Source organism: Orcinus orca, chromosome 2 (assembly GCF_937001465.1).
Source record: "Orcinus orca chromosome 2, mOrcOrc1.1, whole genome shotgun sequence".
NCBI lineage: Eukaryota > Metazoa > Chordata > Mammalia > Artiodactyla > Delphinidae > Orcinus > Orcinus orca.
In genome coordinates this window covers 105,764,849-105,788,419 of record NC_064560.1, presented here as the reverse complement: position 1 = coordinate 105,788,419, position 23,571 = coordinate 105,764,849, and the positions used below count along the sequence as shown (strand labels likewise).

Below are 23,571 nucleotides of genomic sequence, written 5' to 3'. Positions count from 1 at the left end.
AAAGCATCCCACAGAGTAAGGGGAAGCTGATCCCACTAAGAGTCATGTAACCTGGCTATTTAACTGTTCCCTCACAAAAGTCACAGACCGGTTCTGAATTATGGTCGTGGTCAATAATGTAAGTTTATTTAAGATTGCTACTGCTGTTTTATGCTAACTACACCTCATCCATCCAAAAGCTTCTTAAACAGCCTTAAAGGAACTAAATGTTTGGATTTGGTAAGCTCCTCTGCTTCCCTTCCCCCATCTGGCTCTCCACTCTCGGACTGGAAAAGTGAGCTTTTATATCAGAGTCTGGGTCCTTGCAAAAGCAAAACTGAGAAAAGACAACAGTGATGGAGAAAGTAAAACGCTTACCAAAAAACCCTGGAGTTTACCCTAGGCCGCGTCCACAAGAGCTCGCTGCGCTTGCCCTTGCTGACAACCAACCCCCGCCCCGCCCACCCCGCTCCGCTGGGGAAGGGCAAGAATGAGATCAGCTTGCGTCTCCCAGGTAGGCAGGTGATGACCGTAACTGGTCCCACGATCCAACGTCAGGAGGACAGCGGCCAGGGGCCGCCCCCGCCCAGAGGCGGGCTGGCTTCCACTAGCCGGCAGGGGCTCTGCGAGGTGCCGGGAGCCCGCAAGCGTCCGTCTCGGGTCCCCCACCCGCGCGTCCGGGGGCTCGGGCCGCTACCCGCGTCTCATTTGGCGCCCGGACACCGGGGCCCTCATCCAGGGCGATGGCGCGGGCCTGGCTCCGAGCCCGGGCCGCCCCCCTCCATCCTCTCCCCCTATCCCCCCCGGGAGCCAGAGCCGGTCTCCTTTCCCCGGCCCGCCTCCCGGCGCGTAGACCCCGGCCCCGCCCCGGCCCGCACTCACGCTCCACGTCGTGCAGCTTGGCCCGCTCCTCCTCCAGTTTGCCCTTGAGGCTCTCGGCCTCGCTCTTGAGCGACGCCAGCGTCTCGTTCTCGTGCAGCCCGTCTGTTGCCATCTTCGAGCGGGGACGCGGCGGGAGGGAAGCGGGGATGCGAGTCAGCGGGCGGCGGAGGCCGGGCCGGCGAGCTTGCGCCGAGCCGCCACCGGCGCAGCTCCAGCCGTCTCCCCAAGCGCGCCCCGCCCCTCGGCGCTGACGCCGGCTGCTGAGAGCCGGGCGGCTGCGGCCGATCCCCTCCCCCCTTCCCCGGACGTGTCCGCGGGCGCAGAGCCCTTGCGCAGTGCCCTAGGCGAGGCCCGAGTTAGCGCTGCAGCGCACAGCACCCGGGGACGCAGGGAGTGTCGTGCCCATTTTGCGGGTGGGAAAACCGAGGTTAGGAGGAGATACGTAACTTGCTGAAGGACGCGCATTTAGTGAGGGCCAAGCTGGGATTCCAACCCAGGACTGCCCGGCTCCTGGGAGCTTGGGGAAGTCCCAGTGACACAGCCCTTGCAACACCCCTTTCCCCCAGTCCCTCGCACACATCTCCCGTCCTTGGTCGCTTCTGCCTGCCGAGAGAGGAGAGGTTAAGGGGGCCTGGCTCGCGCCACTGGTACCCGGTCTGACCCCTGGTAGCTCTGATGCTCCCCCTACAACGAAATGAAAACTCTCCTCGTTTATTGACTTAAATATACAAATCTAGTTCTGGCTTCTGAGAAGCTGTGCGGTCTTTGTGGGGTCTTTGCCCGTTCTTGGTTTTGCCTTTCTTTTATTCACTCGGGAGTTAAGTCCCTGGCAGCAGAAGGAAGTGGTGGTGGGGCCAGGGACACACAGGGACCCAGACTCGGGGCTTCTGAGCCCCTGCCCAGTGATCTCAGACACATCGCTTCTGAGGCAGCTTCCTCCACCTTAGAATGAAGGGTTGCTATAGTTCCCTCAAGGAAGCAAATTAGTGACTTTGTGGCAGACTCAAGCATCCGTTCTTTCCAGTCTCTTCGTGCCAGGCACGGTTCCAAGTGCTTTACATTAATAACTCACCACAGTCACCCTGAATGGGTACTGTTGTCACCTCCATCTTACAAATGAGGAAACTGAGGCACAGAAAGATTAAATGATTTGCTTAGTTCACACTCCCAGAAACAGTGTCAGAAACACCTTCCTCATAGGATCCTCATCAGGAGTGACTACGCAGAGCATTCAGAGTGAAGCGTGGCATACAGTTTGTGCTGGTTGTTATCATTAAGGCTGCCTGGTACACTCGAGCAATTCACAGGAAGTAATTTAAATGAGATACTGGATCATAGGGGACACTCCTCCCAAGGGTCATCTCAGAAGACCTGGGAAGAGCAGCATCCTCTCATCATCTCCTCAGGCTGGCACCTCTTTGCCCACCGTGGGATGTGTGTGTCTGCCTCAGGGGCTGCCTGTTTGTGAAGACCTGGGGTGAGTGGAGCTTCATACTGGTGTGTGCCCTCCTCTGAAGGCTCTTTGTGTAAAATAACCCCCAAACAACCTCCAATCTGGAGACTTTACCATCTAGACATGAGGCCATGTAACTTTTCAATGGCTGGCAAAGTTTGCAAAGTGCCTTCCTGTGGTTTGCTGTTCACTGCTTTTTGTAAGTGAGGAAGCGGGGGGTCAGAAAAGTTGAGATCTGCTACGTTTCAGCAGTGGTGGAGTTACAGGGTTGCCCCTATCCATGAAAAGTGTCCACGGGGGGCTGTGTCTACACAGTCCCAAACACCTGGATTAAAAAGTTAGCTGTCAGTCATTTAGATGTCTGCACAGTCAAAAGAATCTGTCTGAATATTTGGGAACCCCAGGTGCTTGTGGTGGAGAGAGCTGGCGCCAATCCTCTGAAGAATATCTCCAGGCGGGGTTCTGACCTGGGAAGAATCTGTGATGCTACAGAGGACCTGACATCTGGGATTCTGGGCTCCTTCTGTCCACAGAGGAAGTTGTTTCAAAAGGAGAAGAGCTGGATTAATAAATAGCACTGCTCCAGGATGGTAGGGCCATCAAAAAGCAGGTTTATTTTAAGAACTGAATGTGCTCAGTTTGCAGTTTGCAGATCCAAGTTTAGAACACAATGTGCTGCAGGTAGAAGCCCATCACACTGAGCCTGAACCCCGTGACATCAGGATTACTATGCTGTACCAAAGCTTGTGTGCCACCTGAGGCTGCTTACTTGCAATTTGCTTTATAGGAATAATTTTTTAAAATGTGATCACTGTCAGGGGTTACAGTGGGACCAAAAGGATGAATATGGTTTTTCCTCTTCAGTTGGATAAAATGTCAACGTTATCTTTCCTCCCTTAGATATGTGTTTTGTTTTTTGTTTTTTCATCGTGTCCATAATCGGGATTTCCTACTGAGCTTGTGGGGAAGAGTGCTTTACCACTTGTGACCAGGTGGGAGCTCCACACGGCTTTGCAAATCCTCTGAGACAGGATATTCCTAATGCCTCAGCCCGGCTGTGGGCATTTCTGCTGCAAGATCTGAAGCCTGCGCAAAGCCATCTCTGGTGAGGATTGATGTGTGTACTTTGAAAAGTGCCAGGTTTTGTGTTCAGTGCCTACCCTCGCCGAAGGCTTAGACCCAAGGAGCACTTTTCCTTGAGGCTGATTTTGCTAAATACTGAGGCCCTATATGGTTCAATCTTCTGCAGAGCTGTTCCTAAGGACAGCTGGAACAGGGCCTTTGGGAAGGTGCTCCCCGGCTCTTTATTTACCAGAGTTCCTTTTAGCTTGCTTGCTTGCCAAGCAGACTAGGAGAAGACAGAAGAAAAAAGCATTAGCTCTAAAAAATAACAAGCTAAAACATTTATTGAGCACTTCCTCTGCTGGGTATTGTTTTAAACATTTTCTCAAATAAACTCACTTTTGTTTCTCCCAAAACCCTATGAGACAGATGCCATTATTGTTGTTTTACAGATGGGAAACAGACCTCCTGGGAGAGGGGAGGTCCATTGGTACAAGGCCTCCAAGTAACATAACTGGGAGTTGAACCCAGGCAGTGAGAGCCCAGAGCCCACATCCTAAATCCCCACACTATACTGTCTCACCCAGCCTGGGTGTGCTGCAAGTGTGTGTGTGTGTGTGTGTGCGTGAACTGATTCTCTGGCAACCCACCTGTCACAGGGCCCTCACATTAGACATTGTTTCAAGACAGGTAATGACTTAAAGTTTTAAAGAGCAGCACTTACAATTTCTGCACATGGTGAACAGTAGCTGAGCTGTTGAGATTTCTTGAAAACTGGTCTCAGAGCCCGTTGTTTGAAACATTTGTCACAGGAGCCAAATACGTTAACGAGAAAGGTCTGATCACACATCTTTTACCCAAGATGAAGCTGAAAAAGAGGGAGAGAAGAAAAAGGGATGTGTGTGTAAGTAACTTCACCTCTCTGAATCTTTGTTTGCTAGTCTGTCAAATGGGTATCTTGGAATCTACCATCACAGGGGTACCAGGGGAATTTTGAGGGACAGCACAGGAAGCGTTTAGCTCCAGGCTGGAATACAGAGCTCCACAGATGTTATGCTGCCCTGTGGGTGGCTACAATAGCAGCCGCCACCACAGCAGCGGGGGTGGGGGTGGGGGATGAGGCTGGAGATGAGGAAAGAGCAGAGAGGAGCCTATGGCCACAGTTCAGACGAGATGAAGGCATGAACTAAAGCAATGCTCTGGGGTCTGAGGGGTTGTGGTGCCGCTGTTGGAGAGGGAGGCCAAGGGGGTAAAGGTGGGAGGGAGCAGCCATTGTCGCCGAGCCGATTTAACAGGCGTTCCAAAGAGTGGGCCATGTCAAGGGCAAAGAAGAGAACCGCTGAGTGTAAAGATATTGGGGCCCTGGTCTGAACATTTGGAAGAGCCCAAAATGAGAGGGATGTATTTGTGGGGCAGGTGGCAGTGGGGACACTGCTGAGGGGGAATGTCTACCAGAGGTCACCATGGGGCTGGGGAGAGAATGGGGAGCTCATGAGTTGGGGTGGACTCCTACAGCCAAGGGCCGGCTGGCGGAGTTCTTGAGATCTCTGAGGAACGAAGGAGTAGAGGGCAGTCTCCTAAGGATGAGAGATCAGGAGGGGACCAGCTACTGATCACCTCGAAGGGCTGGTCCCTGACCTCTCACAGCCACCCTGGGAGGGAGGAAGGACATCCGTGTTACCACAGAGGAAATGCTGAGGGATTAAATGAGATCAAGGTCAGTGACGGAGCCTGAATCTGTATGTAGTGGGACTCCACAACGTTTACCACAGAGCTAGACCATCAAGCCGCTCTGCTTTGTCCCAGAGGGCGAGTTAAAGACTGGCAAAGGGCCTGCCCACCCAAGCCTGGCCCGTGCCAGGGCCCTAGTAATGTTGCCCACCTCCCGCCCCCCACTGCCCAAACCTGCTAAGGCGGCCAGTCACGGGGTCGTGCTGAGGACTCCAAGTAATAGCATTAGGAAGGTGAGCCGTGGATTTATTCAGCAAGGGAGCGACGTCATTCAAGTGGATTATTCCAGCATTTGCACTTTCAGAAGTAGGTCAGAGAGACAAAGTACAGCAGGAAAATCAACTAGGTTAAGAGACTGTTATCATGTTCTGGGAAAGAGGAAATAATGACTGGACAGAGTAGCAGCTGCAGGAATGGAAGGCGAGAGGAACCCGAGGAAACAAGGGCAGAAGGAATAAAAGGATGACTAGGAATTATGGGAGATCGACCCCTACAAAGAGAGAAGTAGAAAAATTGCCACACAGAAAGACAAATATCGTATGATATTACTTACATGTGGAATCTAAAAAAAAGGGGTACAAATGAATTTATTTACAAAACAGAAGTAGAGTCATGGATGTAGAAAACAAACTTATGGTTACCAGGGGATAAGGGGGGAGAAGGGATAAATTGGGAGATTGGGACTGACATATACACACTGCTATATATAAAATAGATAACTAATAAGAACCTGCTGTATAGCACAGGGAACTCTACTCAATACTCTGTAATGGCTTATATGAGAAAAGAATCTAAAAAAGAGTGGATATATGTATATGTATAACTGATTCACTTTGCTGTACAGCAGAAACTAACATAATATTGTAAATCAACTTTACTCCAATAAATATTAAAAAGAAAAGAAAAATTGCCAATATTCCAAATCTGGATAATTTTTTTCTCCCAAACTGAATTTTAATTTTTTTCAAATTATAAGAGCTGTACATGTTCATTATAAATAATTGGAAACAGAGGAACATGAAGAAGGAAAATCAATCACCTACATGCCCTGTCCTAACAAATAACTGACCTGTGTTAGCATTTTATGTTTTCTTCTAGTATCTTCATAAGCACTTATGTGTATACATTAAAAAATTTGGGATTACATGCCATACGCAATTTTGAACTTTAGTTTTTTGCTTAATAGTGTTTTCGCCTTTGCATGTCATTGCATATTCTTGGAAAACACCAATTTTTAAATGGAGACTACAAATTTTGAATTATATCAACCTTAAATCATATCGCATGGCTAGCATCTTAGATCTGGTTGGTTGAACATGGGCAAGCTACAAACTAAAGTTGGAAGATTATAGTATTTTTAAACTATAAACATTATACATGGTTGTTGTAGAAAGTTTGGAAAAATCAGAAAGGTATAAGGAAGAAAACAATCACCTATAAACCCATTGCCCAGAGAGACTCCTTTTCACATTTCGGCGTATGCAAGAATAGATTTTTAGGACCAGGGGTCATACTGAGCATGTACACTGTTTATATTTTTACATCCTGGTGTTTTTCATTTATATTTATAACATGGGCTAAATTTAATTTCAGTACATTCTATTGTACTTATTGACAATAATCCTTTTTATGATGAGGGAATTTTTCAAGCTAGAGCAAATGCTTCAATGGGCATTTTAACAAGCTAAAGATAAAAATACCCCATTTTAACAAGTTTTGACATGAAGTTGTTTTGCAGTAGGAGTTCCCTAACCCTAAGGCACGCACAAAATTTCTTTGAAATGTTTCACTTAAACAGATGTTGCAAAAAATCACCAAAACCCCCACTACCCCATGATTATTTTTAAAAAGTCAGTGCCAAGATAGAAAATCAAAAGTGAAAATCCCCACTATCTGCCCTGCACTCAATTCCCTGAGTTAGATGGCTATTCTTCCAGACTTTTCTGATGTCATAGACAAAGCTTTGTTAGTTATATAAATGCGGCTGTTAGCTACTTGCTTTTTCACCTAACTTTATTGTGTTAGTGCTTACAGAGCTATCTGGTTTTTGGTAATAGCTTCAGTATTATTTTATCCTATGGAGTAATGGAGTATCATAATTTAATAAACCAACCTCCTACTGGAGGATATATAGGATAGGATATATTGGATATATAGGATAGGATAGGATATATTGGATATATAGGATATCACCAGTTTTCACTTCAAAAATAATGCTTCATTGACCCAATTAAAAATGGGCAAAAGTACCCTCAGACTTTGCTGGTGGGAATGTAAAATGGTGCATCCTCTGTGGAAGACAGCTTGGCAGTTACACAAAAAGTTAAACAGAGCTGTTACCAAATGACCAAGCAAATTCACCCCTGGATATATCATACGTTCACATAAAAATGTATACACGGATATTTGTAGCAGCATTTAACACAAAACGTGGAAACAACTAAGATATCCATCAACTGAGGTATGGATAAAGAAAATGTGGTCTCTTCATACAGTAGACTCTTCTTTGGCAATAAAAAATGATGAAGTTCTGATATGTGCTATATCATGGAAGAACCTTGAAAATTTTATGCTAAGTGAAATAAGCCAGACACAAAAGGCCACAAATTGTGATTCCATTTATACGATAAGTCCGGGACAGGCAAATCCATAGAGACAGAAAGTAGATTAGAGGTTACCAATAGGTGGGGGAGAGGGGGTTGGGAGTGACTGCTTAATGAATACAGGATTTCTTTTTTGGGGTGATGGAAATGTTCTGCAATTAGATAATGTACATTCTTGTGAATTTACTAAAAACCTCTGAAATGTATGCTATAAAATAGAGAGTTTTATATTGTGTGCAATCATATCTCAACACACATTATTTTTTAAGTGTGCAAAAGACTTGGACACTTCACAAGTGCAGATATTCATATGGTCAATAAACAGATAAAGAGGTGCTCAACATCATTAGGCAGCAAAGAAACGCAAGTTAAAACCACACCGTGAATCCACCACTTACCCACCAGAATACCTAACAGTAAAAAAGACTGATGATGTGAAACGTGGGTGAGAATGTAAAGAACTGGACCTCCTCTGCTGGTGGGCGGATAAATGGGTACAACCACATTGGAAAACTGGTTGATAGGACCTACTATAGCTACACATACATATAATTCTATTCCTTGATATATACTCAACAGAAATGCATACTTATATCCTCAAAAAAAGCCCCATGAACAAGAATGTCATAGCAGATTTATTCATAATAGCCCCAAACTGGAAAAACCCAAATGTTCATCACTATACACTAGATACATAAATTGTGATATGTTTAAGTAATAAAAAAGAATAAACTGCCGATACATATGGCAGTAAATGGATGAATCTCACAGACTTAACTAAAATTATGTAATGTTTAGTGTCAGAAACCTCTGTCTATTCCATAAGCTGCACTCCAAGGTTTACGTTAACATGTGAAATGTTACGTGGGTCAGTTTTTTTTAATATCTCTTTTTTGGGGGGCCGCACTGAGCGGCAGGTGGGATCTTACCCCAACCAGGGATCGAACCCTGTGTCCCCTGCAGTGGGAGTGCAGTCTTAGCCACTGGACTGCCAGGGAAGTCCCATGTGGGTCACTTTTTAACAGATTAAATAATTGTAAATATGCTTAATTTTCCCCTGATGCCAATACTAAATATATTTTGAAAACAAAGCACCTATTTCAAAAGATACGCATATGTATTGTGGAAAAATTAGAACATACAGACTAACTACCATACCACCCCTCACCCATACTCTTTACCACACAGAAAGACCACAGTCAACACCTTGGTATGCACACACCTGAACAATTTTCTGAGCATTTAAGGAAGCCTGAGTATTCTAATTTAATGTTAACACACACATACCTTCCAGGGACTCAACACATGGAACCGATCAGGAGAACGGTGAGAAGTTAGAGCTGTAGCTCCAAGTGCTAAGGCAATTACATCCCGTCTAACTAATCTCCTTACCTTGGCTTGACAGCTCAGCTGCTCCCTTCCTTCCCACCTGCAGCTCCGTGTTCACGTCTGAAGCACGCACTGCAGTTTGCATCACTCACTCACCCCTTGAACCTTCTGACCATCCATGCTGCCAGGTGCCCTCAGAACCCCCGTTGACCAGTTTCTAGGGCTCAGTTCTCTGCCCTTTGCAGGAAGCAGAGTTCAGCAGGGTTGGCCCCTGTAAATTCAGACTCCACTTTACTGAGCAACCCTGACATTCACCTGTAACTGAACGTTATCAGCAGCTCCTGCCTCTTCACAGTCCTCACCCCACCAGCACCTCGTTGTTTTGGCCACTCTTGCTACATTCAGCTTCGTAGAGCTGATCAAGACTGTGGGGCGAGGGCTCCCCTGCCCCCTTCTCCATGCATAAACTTTTCAGGCTCTGCAGGTCCCCCCGTCTCCAAACAGGATCTACTCCTTCCCAGGACTGAACCCTCACGAGCCCTGCCGTCTCCAGTAGGACTCTGCCCCTGCAGCTCTGCTCGCCACGTCAGGATGCCCACAGGGTAGTGGAGGGAATGGCCAGCGTTACTGTCTTATAGCCCAGGATAAATGCTGTAAGACAGACAGGAGCCCTGAGTTACAGGTGCCAAAAAGGAAGGGTGATGGTCTCTTTGTGGCATAGGGGAGACCAGGAAGGGGCATGGAGAAGGCAGTCCGTGTGGACCAAAACCCAGCCAGCTCTCCACCAAGTAGCCCCTCATTCTGGCACAGTCTGGGAGCCCCATGCAGACAGAGCCTGAGCCAGGGCTGAGGGCATATTTACTTCCTCTCTAAAAAATCTTATATATGTTTTATGAGATATTATGTGATGCTTTTTTTTTTTTTGCGGTACACGGGCCTCTCACTGTTGTGGCCTCTCCCGTTGCGGAGCACAGGCTCCGGACGCGCAGGCTCAGCGGCCACGGCTCATGGGCCCAGCCGCTCCGCGGCATGTGGGATCCTCCCGGACCGGGGCACGAACCCGTGTCCCCCGCATCGGCAGGCGGACTCTCAACCACTGCGCCACCAGGGAAGCCCTTATGAGATATTATGAATCTATAAAGATTCTAGCATCTTCAAGTATGACCCTTAAAGAAAGGCATAAAACTTGTGCACTTAAAAATACTGTAATCTCCTAGCAATTAAAAGAATCTGACCCAATTCATTTGGTAATTTATTTTGATTAAAATGTCACAAAGTTCTACTTCTTATTTCTTCATATACAATGTATCTAAATGAACTAAATTCAATCATTTGTAATATGAAAAGACATTACGTATTAGTAGGGTGATGTTGCTTCATAATCATGTATTATTTCCACTCCTAAGATACATGCCCATGTTACAGAATCACAGCTATGACCTGTGACTTTGGGGTGATGCAGAAGAGGCCACAGGCCAGGAGTGCTTATCAAATGATGTTTTATGCTCTGAAAGGAAGAAAGGAGAAAACCTGGGGGGAACAAGTAATAGTTCCCACAAAACTTGGGAAACAGATTTCTCAAAAGGAGGAACTGACAAAATTCTTCAATTATTCTTATGAGATCTTAAGATTTGAATGCTGATAAGACAGAGAAAATCAACTATGTTGCCTTTTCAAACTTATTTTTTTAAGTTATTGTATGAAAGATATTAAACAATGAAAAATTATGGCAAATACGCTGGCAGATAAAGTTTAAAGAAATCTTCTGGAGGACGAGATGATTAGATAATTGTAAATTGGCGTGGAAATTAAGCTTGAATGATATATTAGTTTTTGTGGTTTTCTAGTAAATTTATTTATTGTATTTTTTAATTTTTGGCTGTGCTGGGTCTTTGTTGCTAGGCGCGGGCTTTCTCTAGTTGCATTGAGCGGGGGCTACTCTTTGTTGCAGTGCGTGGGCTTCTCATTGTGGTGGCTTCTCTCGTTGTGGAGCACGGGCTCTAGGCACGTGGGCTTCAGTAGTTGCAGCATGAGGGCTTAGTAGTTGTGGCTCACGGGCACTAGAGCGCAGGCTCAGTAGATGTGGCGCACAGGCTTACTTGCTCTGCGGCATGTGGGCTCTTCCTGGACCAGGGATCGAACCCGTGTCCTCTGCATTGGCAGGCAGATTCTCAACCACTGCACCACCAGGGAAGCCCTGATATATTAGTTTTAAATGGATATATACATAAAAATACTTCTATGATTCATTTCAGATTGAATATTCTCTTAAAAATTGGAGGGGCCTGAAATAAATATTTTTTTATGCAGGAGCGTTCTTAGTAAAAAGAGTTGGTAAAACACCTCTGCCCCCATCAGGCAGGCATGGGGTGAGAGGACTTTGACAGGCCGCCATGGCCAAATGGGATTATTTGGAAGACTCAGCCCTAGAACCCATTTGTGGCTTCATAAATGTATCTGGGCTTCACACGAACTTTAGAAAACTTAGGATAAACTGTGTCCCTGGGTCTCACTCCCTCTGGGTGGACCGCTGTCACAAAATAGATCTAGACAAGAGGCACCTGGCAGAACATACGAGACTTGCAGGAATTCTAGTAAAAGCTGGCTGAGATTCCAAAGGTAGCAGTGGCCTTTCCAACCTCAGCTGGCGTGTGTTAATTCTTACAAGATGACAGTGGCAGCACCATCACCACGCGCGAGAGAAGATGTGGCCCATTTGGGAGAATTCTTATTTTCTTCCTTAAATCACATTCCAAAGCATTTCCAGTTCCAATTAATAAGCCACATCCCTCTATCTGACCTTCATTTAGCTTTTGAAAGAAAAGTTGCATTTATTCTCTTTTTTCCTGCTATAATCTATTGAGAAAGCCTAGTTTGAAACTGCTGGGGATCTGGATCATTTCCAGAGCATGTGGAGAGGGGGTAAAAGGAAATGTGACTTGAAAGAGATACTTGGTATCCAACATCAGGTGTGATGAATCCTCTCGGCTACTGAGGAGAGCCTGAAATGAAAACCAGAGGAAAAATGAGTAAGGAAACCAGGGCACTCTGCTTTATGGCTGTCTGGAAGTCAAGAGCAAGGAAAACACAACAACTCTATCTCCAGCGAAAAACTCCTTTCAAAATCATGTGAGATAACACACAAAAGGGCTTTTCAACAGCACAGCTCCAAGGTGAAATGGTTTATCCAGGTCTTCCAGATCAGCTCTCATCAATACTCAACTTGCTCTGTTTCACTTCAGAAGTTAATTTCCCACAGGATGGACTGACTATAAATCGATCTACTTTCTATTCTCACCTATTCTCATGGCATAATTCTAAGACCAAACACGAGTGGAGCTCAGTATTAAATTTTTATTGCATTAATATTTCTTTTTAGTTCAGTGGTTTGCAAACCTTTTTGGTTTCCGGACCCCTTTATACTCTTAAATTACCAAGGACGCCAAACAGCTTTTGTGCATGTGGTTATAACTACTGATATCTATCATATTAGTAATTAAAACAATAATTTTAAATATTTATTAATTCATTAAAATAACAAGCCCAATACATGTTAACATATTTTTATTGAAAAACTATATTTTTGAAAACAAATCAAAAAATTAGTGAGAAGTGGTATTGTTTCATAATTTTGTAACTCTTTTAAATGTATGACTTAATATGACAGGTGGAATCTTGTATCTGCTTCTGCATTCACCTCTAGTGCTATGTTATTTTGGTTGAAATGTATGAAGAAAAGTCTGCCTCATACAGGTATGTATTTGGAAAAAGGCAGACTTTGCAGACTCCCTGAAATCATCTCAAGAATCACCCCCCGCCCCCCGCAAGGACCCTTGAATCAAACTTTGAGAACTGCTGCCCTAGTTCATTGGGCAAGAAACTTCAGGGATTAAAATAAGAAAAAATGGGCACACAGGTTCTCTCTTTCCATTCAGCCTCTGCTCCCTTGCATATACTCAAAGACTGATGAGAAACAAGACCTGCTGAAGGAACACAGAATGTGAGTCACGGTTTTGGTGTTTTTGTTCCCTTCCCACCCAGGGGGAAAATGGGTTCTGAAAACAGGGAATTTGACAGGGAGAATTCCTGCTGCTTTTCCTGGGTGCCTTTCCTTTGTATATTTGGTACATGTACTTTAATCCTGAATTTCTATAATGGTAATTAAACAACACTGTCTTATACTAAAAATTAAAAGGCACATCCTTAAGGATCTCACCTGTACTTTGCGAACAAAGGATGGAGTCACTCTTTTCTCGAAGTCATCTATAGGTGTGTATGAGTTAAGGATCTTTATGATCTGCAAACAGTACATAAGATGGTTTGAGGCCACAGAAGAGGACAACTCTGTCCATGAAATAATGGTTCCAGTGGTCTGGGAACAGTCGGGAACCAAAAGTGGTTCTTTCAGACTATAATCTGGCTCTAGGAACCATGTGTTATTTTTTTCCAAAAGAGAAAACAAGCTGAGAAGAGCATAGAAGGCAGCAAGGACATCCTATAATTAGATGACCTTAAGAGAATTCCCCATTTCCAGCCTCCTTCCCTGCTCCCACCCCCTCTCCCCACAGATACACATATGTGAGTATACTGGGCAGGGAATGTGTCATATGCATTTTTATGTTTTTAAGGCCTAGAGTTAGTATTTAATAAATGCCGTTAGATAAGAGGGCAGCCCATGGGAGATACGTATGCTCCCCAAAGAGCACAGAGAGATGCAGATGCACCCCACAGCTGGCTAAGCCAGGAAAGGCAATGCCAATTACATGATCTGTGGGTGAAGATCAGGGAGACAATCAGCAAGCCTGGTCACCTGCACAGCAGACAGGGAGGTACAGCGTTCGTAGATCTCCTTGGCATCGCTGTCTGTGGTCTTCTTGACCTGAAGCAACCAGGCTGCCTGAGAGAGAGCTTCCAAGGTTTCCCTGGCCAAGCTGTTCTGCAAATTCTTATCTTTAAGCCATTCTTCTAAGTAGCTGATGTTGCACCTGGAGTAAACGCCAGAGGAGCAGAGAAGAGGGGTGACCTGCTTAGAACACTTTAGGGGAGGGTGCCGAATCCTCCAGTGTGTCCCAGCGTGGTACCAGAGCTCACTGAGATCCTTAAGACTACAGCCCAGCAGCTTCTTTATTTGTAACAAGACGGGGGTGGGCCAGATGATCAGCTCTCACGATCCATGGTTCTAAGGATCATGATGGTCTAGGGTGAGGGGCTATAACAGCAATAAACTTTGGAGAAAATCTGAGCAAAGAACAGTGACTACAATAATTTATAATCTATTAAAGTACCCTTAATAATAGGTTTGAAAATATATTAAAGGAAAAAATCATAGTGGTATTTGAAGAGAAGACTTACATTGGTATAAAAATTGTTCGATCTCTTTTCCCAAATTGGCAGAAAATTTTCAATTGGTAGAGGCTTTCTTTTAGTCCACTGGGGTTTTTATTCTTGTTTCTGTCACTGATTATCATAGGTTTATGAGTTAAGAGCCATGGGTTTTAATCCCACCAATCCATTGTGTGAGCCTGGAGAGTTACTCAACCTCTCTTGGTAAATCAGAGTGTTGAGAACACTCATACATTGCTAGTGGGAATGTAAATGGTACAGCTGCTAAGGAAAGCAGTTAGGCAGTTCCTCAAAATGTTAAACATAAAACAACCTTCTGACCTAGCAACTCCACTTCTAGGTACTTACTAAAGAGAACTGAAAACATGTCCACACAAAAAATCATACACAAATGTTCACAGCACCATTAATCATTATAGCCAAAAAAAGAAAACAACCCAAATGTCCACCAGTTGATGGATAGATAAACAAATTGTGGTCTATCCATACAATAGGATATTATTCCGCAATAAAAAGGAGTGAGGTACTGCCACGTGCTACCACGGGGGGGAGCTATGAAAACACTATGCTAAGGGAAAGAAGCCAGTCACAAAAGACAACATAGTTATGATTCCATTTATTTTAAAAATGTCCAGAATACGCAAATCTATAGAGTAAGAAAATATTTGTTGTTGGTTAGGTTGAGGGGGAGGGGACTCCCCAGTGGGACTTGGGTAGGGGATACGAGTGGCTGCTATTGGGTGTAAGGTTTCTTTCTGGAGTGATAAAACTGTTCTAAAATTACATTATGGTGATGGCTGCATAACTCTGTAAATATACCAAAAACCACTGAATATACACTTTAGATGAGTGAACTCTATGGCATGTAAATTATATATCAATGAAGCTGTTTAAAAAAATTGAGTGTTGAACTAGGTGATCTCTAAGGTCGGTTCCAGCTCTGACCTTCCAGATTAGCAGCTCCCCATGGGTTATAACATTGGGACAATAATGCTGAATTACTGTATTCTATAGGGATGTAATGAGTGTGAGGTAACATCTCTTGCACTGGTTATGCCCCCTTTTTTTGCATTGTCAATTTTGTCCCACTAGTTCTTATTACAGTAGATTCCTAATGGGAATCCACTGAATTTTGAGCATGTTAATCCTCCCACTCTAAACTCTGTGCTGGAGTTCTGGTTCTTGGTAAGATGGAGCGAGCACTCCATTTTGTTTCTCCCACTGAATGCAGCTATAAGACCTGGATGGAATGCCTGGAACAGCTATTTGAGGACTCTGAAAAGTAAACAGTAGCAGGTGGACTGGGAGAGAAGACCAGAATTTGAAGTATGTCCAAACTGACAATGAGTTTACCAGTATCTTTCCCTCTGCTATTCATTGGCCTGAACTCAAAGCAGCCTGAAACTCAGTAGTGGGCATGGGTGCCAACAAAGAGCTCCAGGAGGAGCCCTCTAGTTCTGGCTCGCGGTGCTGGAAAGGGGTGTCCTAATGCTCTGAGAGAGGGTGGAAATTCTGTTTTTCTTTTTTCTCCTTTTCCTTTCTTTTTCTTCATTCTCTCATGTGCAAGCCCCAAACAGTCCTATGGTTGTGGCAACAGGGTCCAGCAGGAAACTAAAACTGAGAGAGGGGAACTTTCTTCAGTTGGAGGAGTTGTGGCTCAAGAGGACGGCGTGAACTCTCCTTGCTCTTCCTCTCACCACTTGACCCCAGGTGGGGACATTTGCTGGAAGTACGTCACACAGTGAGTTAAGTGAAGCCCCAGTTTTCTGTCTGGAGGACCAAAGAGGGGATCCCCAGGTATCTGGAAAGTACCAGGGGTACTGTGGAGAGGAGGAGCTTGGGAAAGTGACCCTTAAAGTTATTTATGAATTCTTGGACACACTCCTGAGCCCGGGGATGGATCTGACCCTCAAGAGCACACATAAACTTTGAGGACTAAACTATAAGATTGCACACCACCCAAGTTTCAGTCTGGCCACTGTGTGTCACACACAAGACAAAACCAGGGCTTCCCTGGTGGCGCAGTGGTAGAGAGTCCGCCTGCCAATGCAGGGGACAGGGGTTTGTGATCCCACATGCCGTGGAGCGGCTGGGCCCGTGAGCCATGGCCACTGAGCCTGCAAGTCCGGAGACTGTGCTCCGCAATGGGAGAAGCCACAATAGTGAGAGGCCTGCGTACCGCAAAAAAAAAAAAAAAAAAAAAAAAAAAGACAAAACCAAATAGCGTTACAAAGGCTTTGAAGACAGAACTGACAGAGGAACCACAACCTGCAGAGCCTGAACCCAAGTGAGCTGATTATCAGATAAAAGTATCAACATTCTCCATAGGATTTAAAGACTCAGTGTCTCATAATATAATAATAAAAAGTGTCCAGAATACAATTCAAAATTACTTGGCATACGAAAACCAGGGAAATCTTAAGTCACATTAAACAAGGCAATTAATAGTATCAACTCTGAGATGACACAGATGTTAGAATCATATGATAAAGACTTTAAAGAAGCTATCACAAAAATGCTCCGAAAAGTAAGGACAAACTATCTTGAAATACATGAAAAAATAGAAAGCTTCAGAAAAGAAACAGAAGCTGTTTCAAAAAAATGGAAATTTACAACTGAAAAATAACTGAAACAAAAGAACTCACTGAATAGGCTCAATAGCAGAATATAGATGGCAGAGAAAAGAGTCAGTGAACTTCAAGGGATCAATAAAGACTATCCAATCTGAAAAGTACAAAGAACAGAACTTTAGGGATAACAAAATAATGAAAGGTCTAACATTTGTGTCATTGAAATTCCAGAAGGAAAGGAGAAAGTGTGATGCAGACAAAACATTTGAAAGAAATGGCTGAAAATGCCACATTTGGTGAGATCCACAAACCTACAGAGTCAAGAAGTTCAGAGAAGCTCAAAGAGACGAAACCCAAAGAAATCCACACCCAGATGCATCATAATCAAACTGTGGTGAACTAAACACAAAGAAAAAAAAACTTGGAACTCAGAGAAAAACTATGCATTATTTATAGGGAAATAATAATTCAAATGACTGTGCATTTCTCATCAGAAACCATGGAAGCCAGAAAAAGTGGAACATTTTTACACTGATGAAAGAAAGGACTGTCAACCCAGACATTGGTAGCCTATAAAAATATACTTTAGGAATGAAGGTGAAATGAAGGTATTTTCAGAGGAAAGAAAGCTAAGAGAATTTATCATCAGTGAACCTGCTCTAAAAGGACTACTAAAATAATTTCCTCAGGCAAAAGGAAAATGAAATCGAAATGAGATTTGGGGGGAAAATGAGACTTGAAACATTAGAAATGAAGGAATAACAGAAATGATAAGTACCTGGGTAAATACAATAGACCATTCTTCTATTAAGTCCTTTAAAATATGTTGGATGGTTTAAAACAAAAATTATAACATTGTCTGGCAGAGTTTTTGATGTATGTAGATATAATATATAAGACAAGTGAAGAGGGGAAAGGGGCCTATGTAATGGTAAGGTTTCTACATTCCACTTAATGTGATAAGATATTGATTCTAAAATGACTGAAAAAGGTAAGTATGTATACTGTAATTACTACAGCAGCCATTAAAAAAGATACAAAGAGATACAGTGAAAAAAATAGATAAATTTAAAAGGGGTACCAAAAATGTTCAAAGAACCCAAAAGAAGACAGAAACTGGAAATCAGAGAAATAAAAACCGGAAGGAACAAACAAAAAACAACAAAATGGTAGACTTAAATCTGAGTATACCAATAATTACATTAAATTTAAATGGTCTAAAAACCCCAATTAAGAAGCACAGATTGTCAGACTGGATGAAAAAATAAAACAAAAAACTGGACCGAAATATATGCTGACTACAAGAAACTCACTTCAGATATGATACAGATAGGTTAAAAGTAAAAGGATGGAAAAAAATATACTATGAAAACACTGATCCAAATAAAAAGTAGACTTTCAGACAAAGTAGACTTCAAAGCAGAGAAAATTACCAGGGAGGGACAAAGAGAGATCCCACATAACGACAGGAGGGCTAACTCACCAAGAAGACATAACAATTCTTAGTGTGTATGCACCTAAAAACAGAGCTTCAGAATACATAAAGCAAAACCTGACAGACTGAAAGAAGAAATAGACAACTCCATACTTATAGTTGGAGACTTCAACACTCCTCTCAATAATCAGTAGAACTAATAGACAGAAAATCAGCAAGGATACAGAAGAAATGAAAAACACCATCAACAAACTGGGTCCGATCTACATTTATAGAACATTCTACCCAACAAAAGCAGAATATACATTCTTTTCAACCCACTACATGGGGAAGATTCACAAAAATAGACCTGGGTCACAAAAGCAAATATTAACAAATTTAAAAATAACTGAAATCATACAAAGTTTGTTTTTTTCAATGTAAAAATATTTATAAGTTTTTTTTTTTTTTTTTAGGCCATGCCATGCAGCAAGTGGGATCTTAGCAGTTCTCCTACCAGGGATCGAACTCATACCCCCTACAATGGGAGTGTGAAGACTTAACCACTGGACTGCCAGGGAAGTCCCAAAATATTTATAAGTTTGTATTTTAAAAATAAACCTGGGAAAGTCTCGGGCAAAGTGGGATGGTTGGTAATTCTAATACCACAATCTATGGTATATGTTAACCTGGATGTACCTTGAGATTTTTAAAAAAATTGTGGTAGAAAATGCATTACCTAAAATTACCATCTGAACTACTGTAAGTGTATAGTATAGTAGTGTTAACTATATGCACCATGTTGTATAACAGATTCCCAGAACATTTTCACTTTGTAAAACTGAAATTGTACATCCATTGAATGAACAACAACTCCCTTTTTCTCTCTCTCCTCAGCCCCAGGCAACCACCATTCTACCTTCTGTTTCTAAGAGTTTGACTGACAAAGTATGTTCTTCAAGCACAATGAAATTAAACTAAAAATCAATAATAGAAAGGTAACAAGAAAGTCTCTAAACACTTGGAAATTAAACAACACAGTTCTAAATAATCCATGGGTCAGTCAAAGAGTAAGACTCGAGGGAAATTAGAAAATATTTTGAACTGAACAAAAATGAAAATATAACATATCAAAATTTGTGTGATAGAGTTAAAGTAGTGCTTAGAAAGAAATGTATAGCATTAAATGCTTATGTTAGAAAAGAAAGGTCTCAGAGCCAATAATCCAGGCTTCTACTTTAGGAACCTAGAAGAAGAGAAAAATAAATGCAAAGTAGGCAGAAGGAATGAAATCATAAAGACAGTAACAGAAATCAATTAAATTAAAAAAAAAGACAAAAATCAGTGAAACCAAACTGATACACCTCTAGCAAGACTGACCAAGGAAAAGAGAACTCACAGATTACCCACAGAGGAGTGGAAGAGGGGCTATCACTACAAATTCTGCAGAAATTAAAAGAATAACAAGAGAATATTCTGAACAGCTCTACACACATAAACTCAACTTTGATGAAGTGGACCAATTCCTTGAAAACCAAAAACTACCAAAACTCATCCAAGATGAAATATATAACCTGAATATTCCTTCAACTATTAAAGAAATTGAATTCATAGTTTAAAGCCTTCTGAAAAAATAAAAAAGAAATCTGTGGTGGCTGCCACTCCCGAGGGACTAAAGCATGCATTTCTCATGCTGGCATTCTGCTTTGTCTTTCTAACCCACCTTTCTAGGTCCTCTCATCACTCCTGGTGCTCCTTTCAAAGGGGGCTGTTCATACCCTGCCCTCAGTTTTCCTTCACTGAGGCCTGTGTTCATTCCTCTGGTTCTGGGTCAGCTGAAATCCTACTTGTCCTTCAAGACCCAAGTCAATGCCTTTCGTACTCCCCCCAGATTCCCTCAGGCCAGCAAGCAATGTTTGTAGTTGGGCCACATTATTCTGGTTCCTAACAGAACTGTCTCCATCTCCAGGACCCCTACCTAGGTTCTTATCAAAGATCCCTGGGCAAATCAGCCACAGTGGAATTTGCAGCAAAAATGCTATTGTGGAGATGGTGAGATAAAGTTCCACATGAGATAATATTTTTACAATTCATGACTAGGCACAAAAAAGAATTACATACTAGGAAAATCTTTATATCTTCCCAGGAACCAGTCTGCCTCACCAAGCCAGATGAGACCAGAGAGCTATGACATTTGGCTTTTTCTCCTGGCAGTCAGAAAGCCCAGACCCAGTTTTCAAGCTACTCTGTCTACTGTTTATGTTTTTCTTTTCTGTAGTTTTGATTTTCCACTTGTGTTCATGTTTTGTTATTGTGTTGCTTGTGTTGTCATGGTAAAGTCACTGTAAATCCTGGTGCGCCTTGTTGATGGCAGGAGCTGAGTCAATATCTGAATGAATGAATGCCTCTTAAATGCATGTGCTACTTACTCAGACCAACACACTGCAAAGTCAGTACTTCTCTAATAGCACTTTCAATGGGTGAGAGGAGAAAATACTGAGCACCTGTGGGGACAGATGTTCACTCAACTTGGGGACCTACTGGTGGAATGAGAGTTGTTTAGCAAAGACTGAGGTTTATGGCTCATGAGGTTTATGGCTTTACTTTAAATAGGCCTGAATCCTACCTCAGAGGGCTACAGGGCATCTGCTCAGTGCTCGGGAAATAAACAGAAGTCTTTCCTCTTTCAATGAAGAGGAAAAAAAGCCCAGTCCTCCTGAATACTCCCTCATATCTGAAAACCACAGCCTGGTATCATGAGAATTTGCCGCAATGATTTGTAGGGATGTCCACCTCTAATGCTGAAAAGATGTAATGGATGCCCCTTGTTTATTTCTTGGCTTAATAAATTTTTGGGGTCACTTTTCATTGTATCACTGCCATCATCACCATCCCAGGTTCTCCTATCACCTATAGGTGTCAAATCCCTGCACATATTATAAAAATCTTAAATATCTATCCCATATTATATGCTTTCTAATAATGTGACAGTGTTAATTCAAACAATAGCTAATGGTCTGTGTTTCCTTGGTTTAGAGACAAAGAGAAGTCAACACACCTCAAAACTGGATGACCATGTCCGCAGGATGAACTCCCAGTGCTTGGCCTGGCATTCCAGACCCTCCCAGTCTGGGTCCAACTTACCACTCTACTGCGGACCTGTTGTTCCCGACACAAACCTCTGCTTCATCTAGACGGAGCTATTTACTCCTGCCTGAGGACGGGTCCTCACTCAGTCCTACCACTGTGCCTTTGCCCACTCATTCCCCTGCCTGAAATGTTCTCCCATTTTTAATCACTCACACACAGTTTTCAGGCTTCTTTAACTTTTCTGTCCACGATAATCTCTCCTCTCTGAAGCACTTCCCCACCACTTGTTTGTGACTTAATTATAGTGGTTTTGAATCATCATTTAGCTTCTCAATGGCAGGGATCAAATCACCCTTTCCTCTGTTTCCTGTGTCCCCCACCGGCAGTGCTAGTCACAGAAGTGGTGGTCAATAAATACTGGTTGAGTATATGATAACCACAGAGGGCCAGAATTTAAAATACACAATTACTAGTTCTTAGTAGAAGACATTCTGCCAGACCGTCAAGGTAGCGTGGGGTAGAGTGATGGGAAGAGGGCCTGGCATCAGATAGCTGACATTTCCAAGGTTCTAAGAGTCATCTTGCACACCCTCCAGCCGTGCAGCTCTTGTGGAGGGAGGGCAGAGTGTGTGGCCTTGGACTTTAAGAGCATCCTTTCTGGCCAGCCTCTCCAGAATTAGTGGTGCTTTATGGGTCTTACCTTATCTGCATCCCTTTTCTGCAAGAGCACATGTCCTTGCGCAGGAAGAGGCTGTTCAGGGTGACCGCCCCAATCAAGAAGAAGAGCTGCTTCACTGCCTGCCTCACGATCTCAGGGTCCAGGCCGTTCTGGCACATGGTACTGTAAAAGTAGCTCAGCTGCTGCAGGATGGAGGCCATTGTGTAGGCATCCGTGTCATCTATGCTGGATGACCGCTTCCGGAAGCCTGTGGGCTTCAGGCTGCAAATGCCCTGCAGACTCTCATACTCCAGCATGCCTGGCACTATGGAGAAAAACGGGAAGATTTTCTTGCACACACAGTGGGGACACCCAGAGAACATTTCCACTGCTCTCATGTGTCTGTTTCAGGAGGTGGGACATTTTCCACACGAGTTAGTGTGGATATAGCTGTGATAGAGGAAGTAAAAGAATGGAGGGCTGGGGAGCACCAAGATGTAAGGGGTGGATGGGGATGGACCGTCACCTACAGCAGGGCAACAGCTCCTCTTCTTTCAACTTCACAGGACAGAGAGCTGGTTAGCGCGACAACCCACGGTCTGGAACTACTTAAAGCCTGAAGTATTTAAATTTCAGAAAATTGAAGAAAGTATAAAAGAATTTGAGTGAGGCTTTAGAATTTCAAAAATACTTGGCTAAGAACCAGGATTAGCCATATAAGTAGCAGCAGTTCTCCCAAGTCTTTCCCTTCAGGATGGATCCCCCTTACAGAAAGAAGACTATGACCTGTGTACGTTCATATATGTAATCATTTTAGCAATCAAAGAATTAAAAAGTGGACATTTACATCAGTAAGTCTTCTTGTTTTAAAATTATGTTCTTTGCAATTACACATGCCGTGCACCAGATTTATTTTTTTAAGGTCTCAGTGTCATTATAAATATTTCCTGGTCATCGATTCTTTTCTTACCTATTATTGGTTGAATATTGTTTTCCATTATAATAATGAACTGATGATATATTCGTATAGCCACATCACTAAGAATCTGTCTGTATTCTGAAAGGTCAAAATTGTTCAAGCAATTCTTATTCTGACGTAGACTGTTATTCTTCATGAATTCCTGGAAGTAATTTTGAATATAAATATTAGAATAGGCCTACCGGGGGACGAGGGGAAGATGCCGGAAGAGTAAGACGCGGAGATCACCTTCTTCCCCACAGATACACCAGAAATACATCTACACGTGGAACAACTCCTACAGAACACCTACTGAACTCTGGCAGAAGACCTCAGACCTCCCAAAAGACAAGAAACTCCCCACGTACCTGGGTAGGGCAAAAGAAAAAAGAATAAACAGACAAAGGATAGGGACGGGACCTGCACCAGTGGGAGGGAGCTGTGAAGGAGAAAATGTTTCCACACACTAGGAAGCCCCTTTGCGGGCGGTGACTGTGGG

The 23,571-nt window shown here is 43.3% G+C and overlaps 2 protein-coding genes across 9 annotated transcripts in view; both read right to left on the bottom strand.

The window, feature by feature from the left end:
* GNB5 (G protein subunit beta 5) overlaps positions 1 to 7,217 on the bottom strand; it is a 52,946-nt gene extending 45,729 nt beyond the window's left edge. The window contains exons 1-3 of one of the 6 annotated variants that reach the window (XM_049706005.1): positions 5,282 to 7,217; positions 4,101 to 4,244; positions 862 to 973 (exon numbers count right to left, since the gene is read on the bottom strand). In XM_049706005.1, the coding sequence (XP_049561962.1) occupies positions 862 to 973; positions 4,101 to 4,226 (238 nt within the window). In that variant the 5' untranslated portion in view covers positions 4,227 to 4,244; positions 5,282 to 7,217. Of the gene's footprint in view, positions 1 to 357; positions 377 to 861; positions 1,105 to 4,100 lie in introns of those variants that run through there. The other 5 variants (XM_049706004.1, XM_004281667.3, XM_049706006.1 and 2 more) reach the window with 5 other exon arrangements.
* A 3,188-nt stretch (positions 7,218 to 10,405) lies between these two features.
* The window catches only part of MYO5C (myosin VC), a 118,645-nt gene continuing 105,479 nt past the window's right edge, over positions 10,406 to 23,571 (bottom strand). For 2 of the 3 annotated variants that reach the window (XM_004281666.3, XM_049705965.1), the window contains exons 37-41: positions 23,085 to 23,235; positions 22,157 to 22,439; positions 13,850 to 14,024; positions 13,256 to 13,336; positions 10,406 to 12,041 (exon numbers count right to left, since the gene is read on the bottom strand). In XM_004281666.3, coding sequence (XP_004281714.2) covers positions 11,889 to 12,041; positions 13,256 to 13,336; positions 13,850 to 14,024; positions 22,157 to 22,439; positions 23,085 to 23,235 — 843 coding nt within the window. In that variant the 3' untranslated portion in view covers positions 10,406 to 11,888. Of the gene's footprint in view, positions 12,042 to 13,255; positions 13,337 to 13,802; positions 14,025 to 22,156; positions 22,440 to 23,084; positions 23,236 to 23,571 lie in introns of all 3 variants that reach the window. The other variant, XR_004477959.2, reaches the window with a different exon arrangement.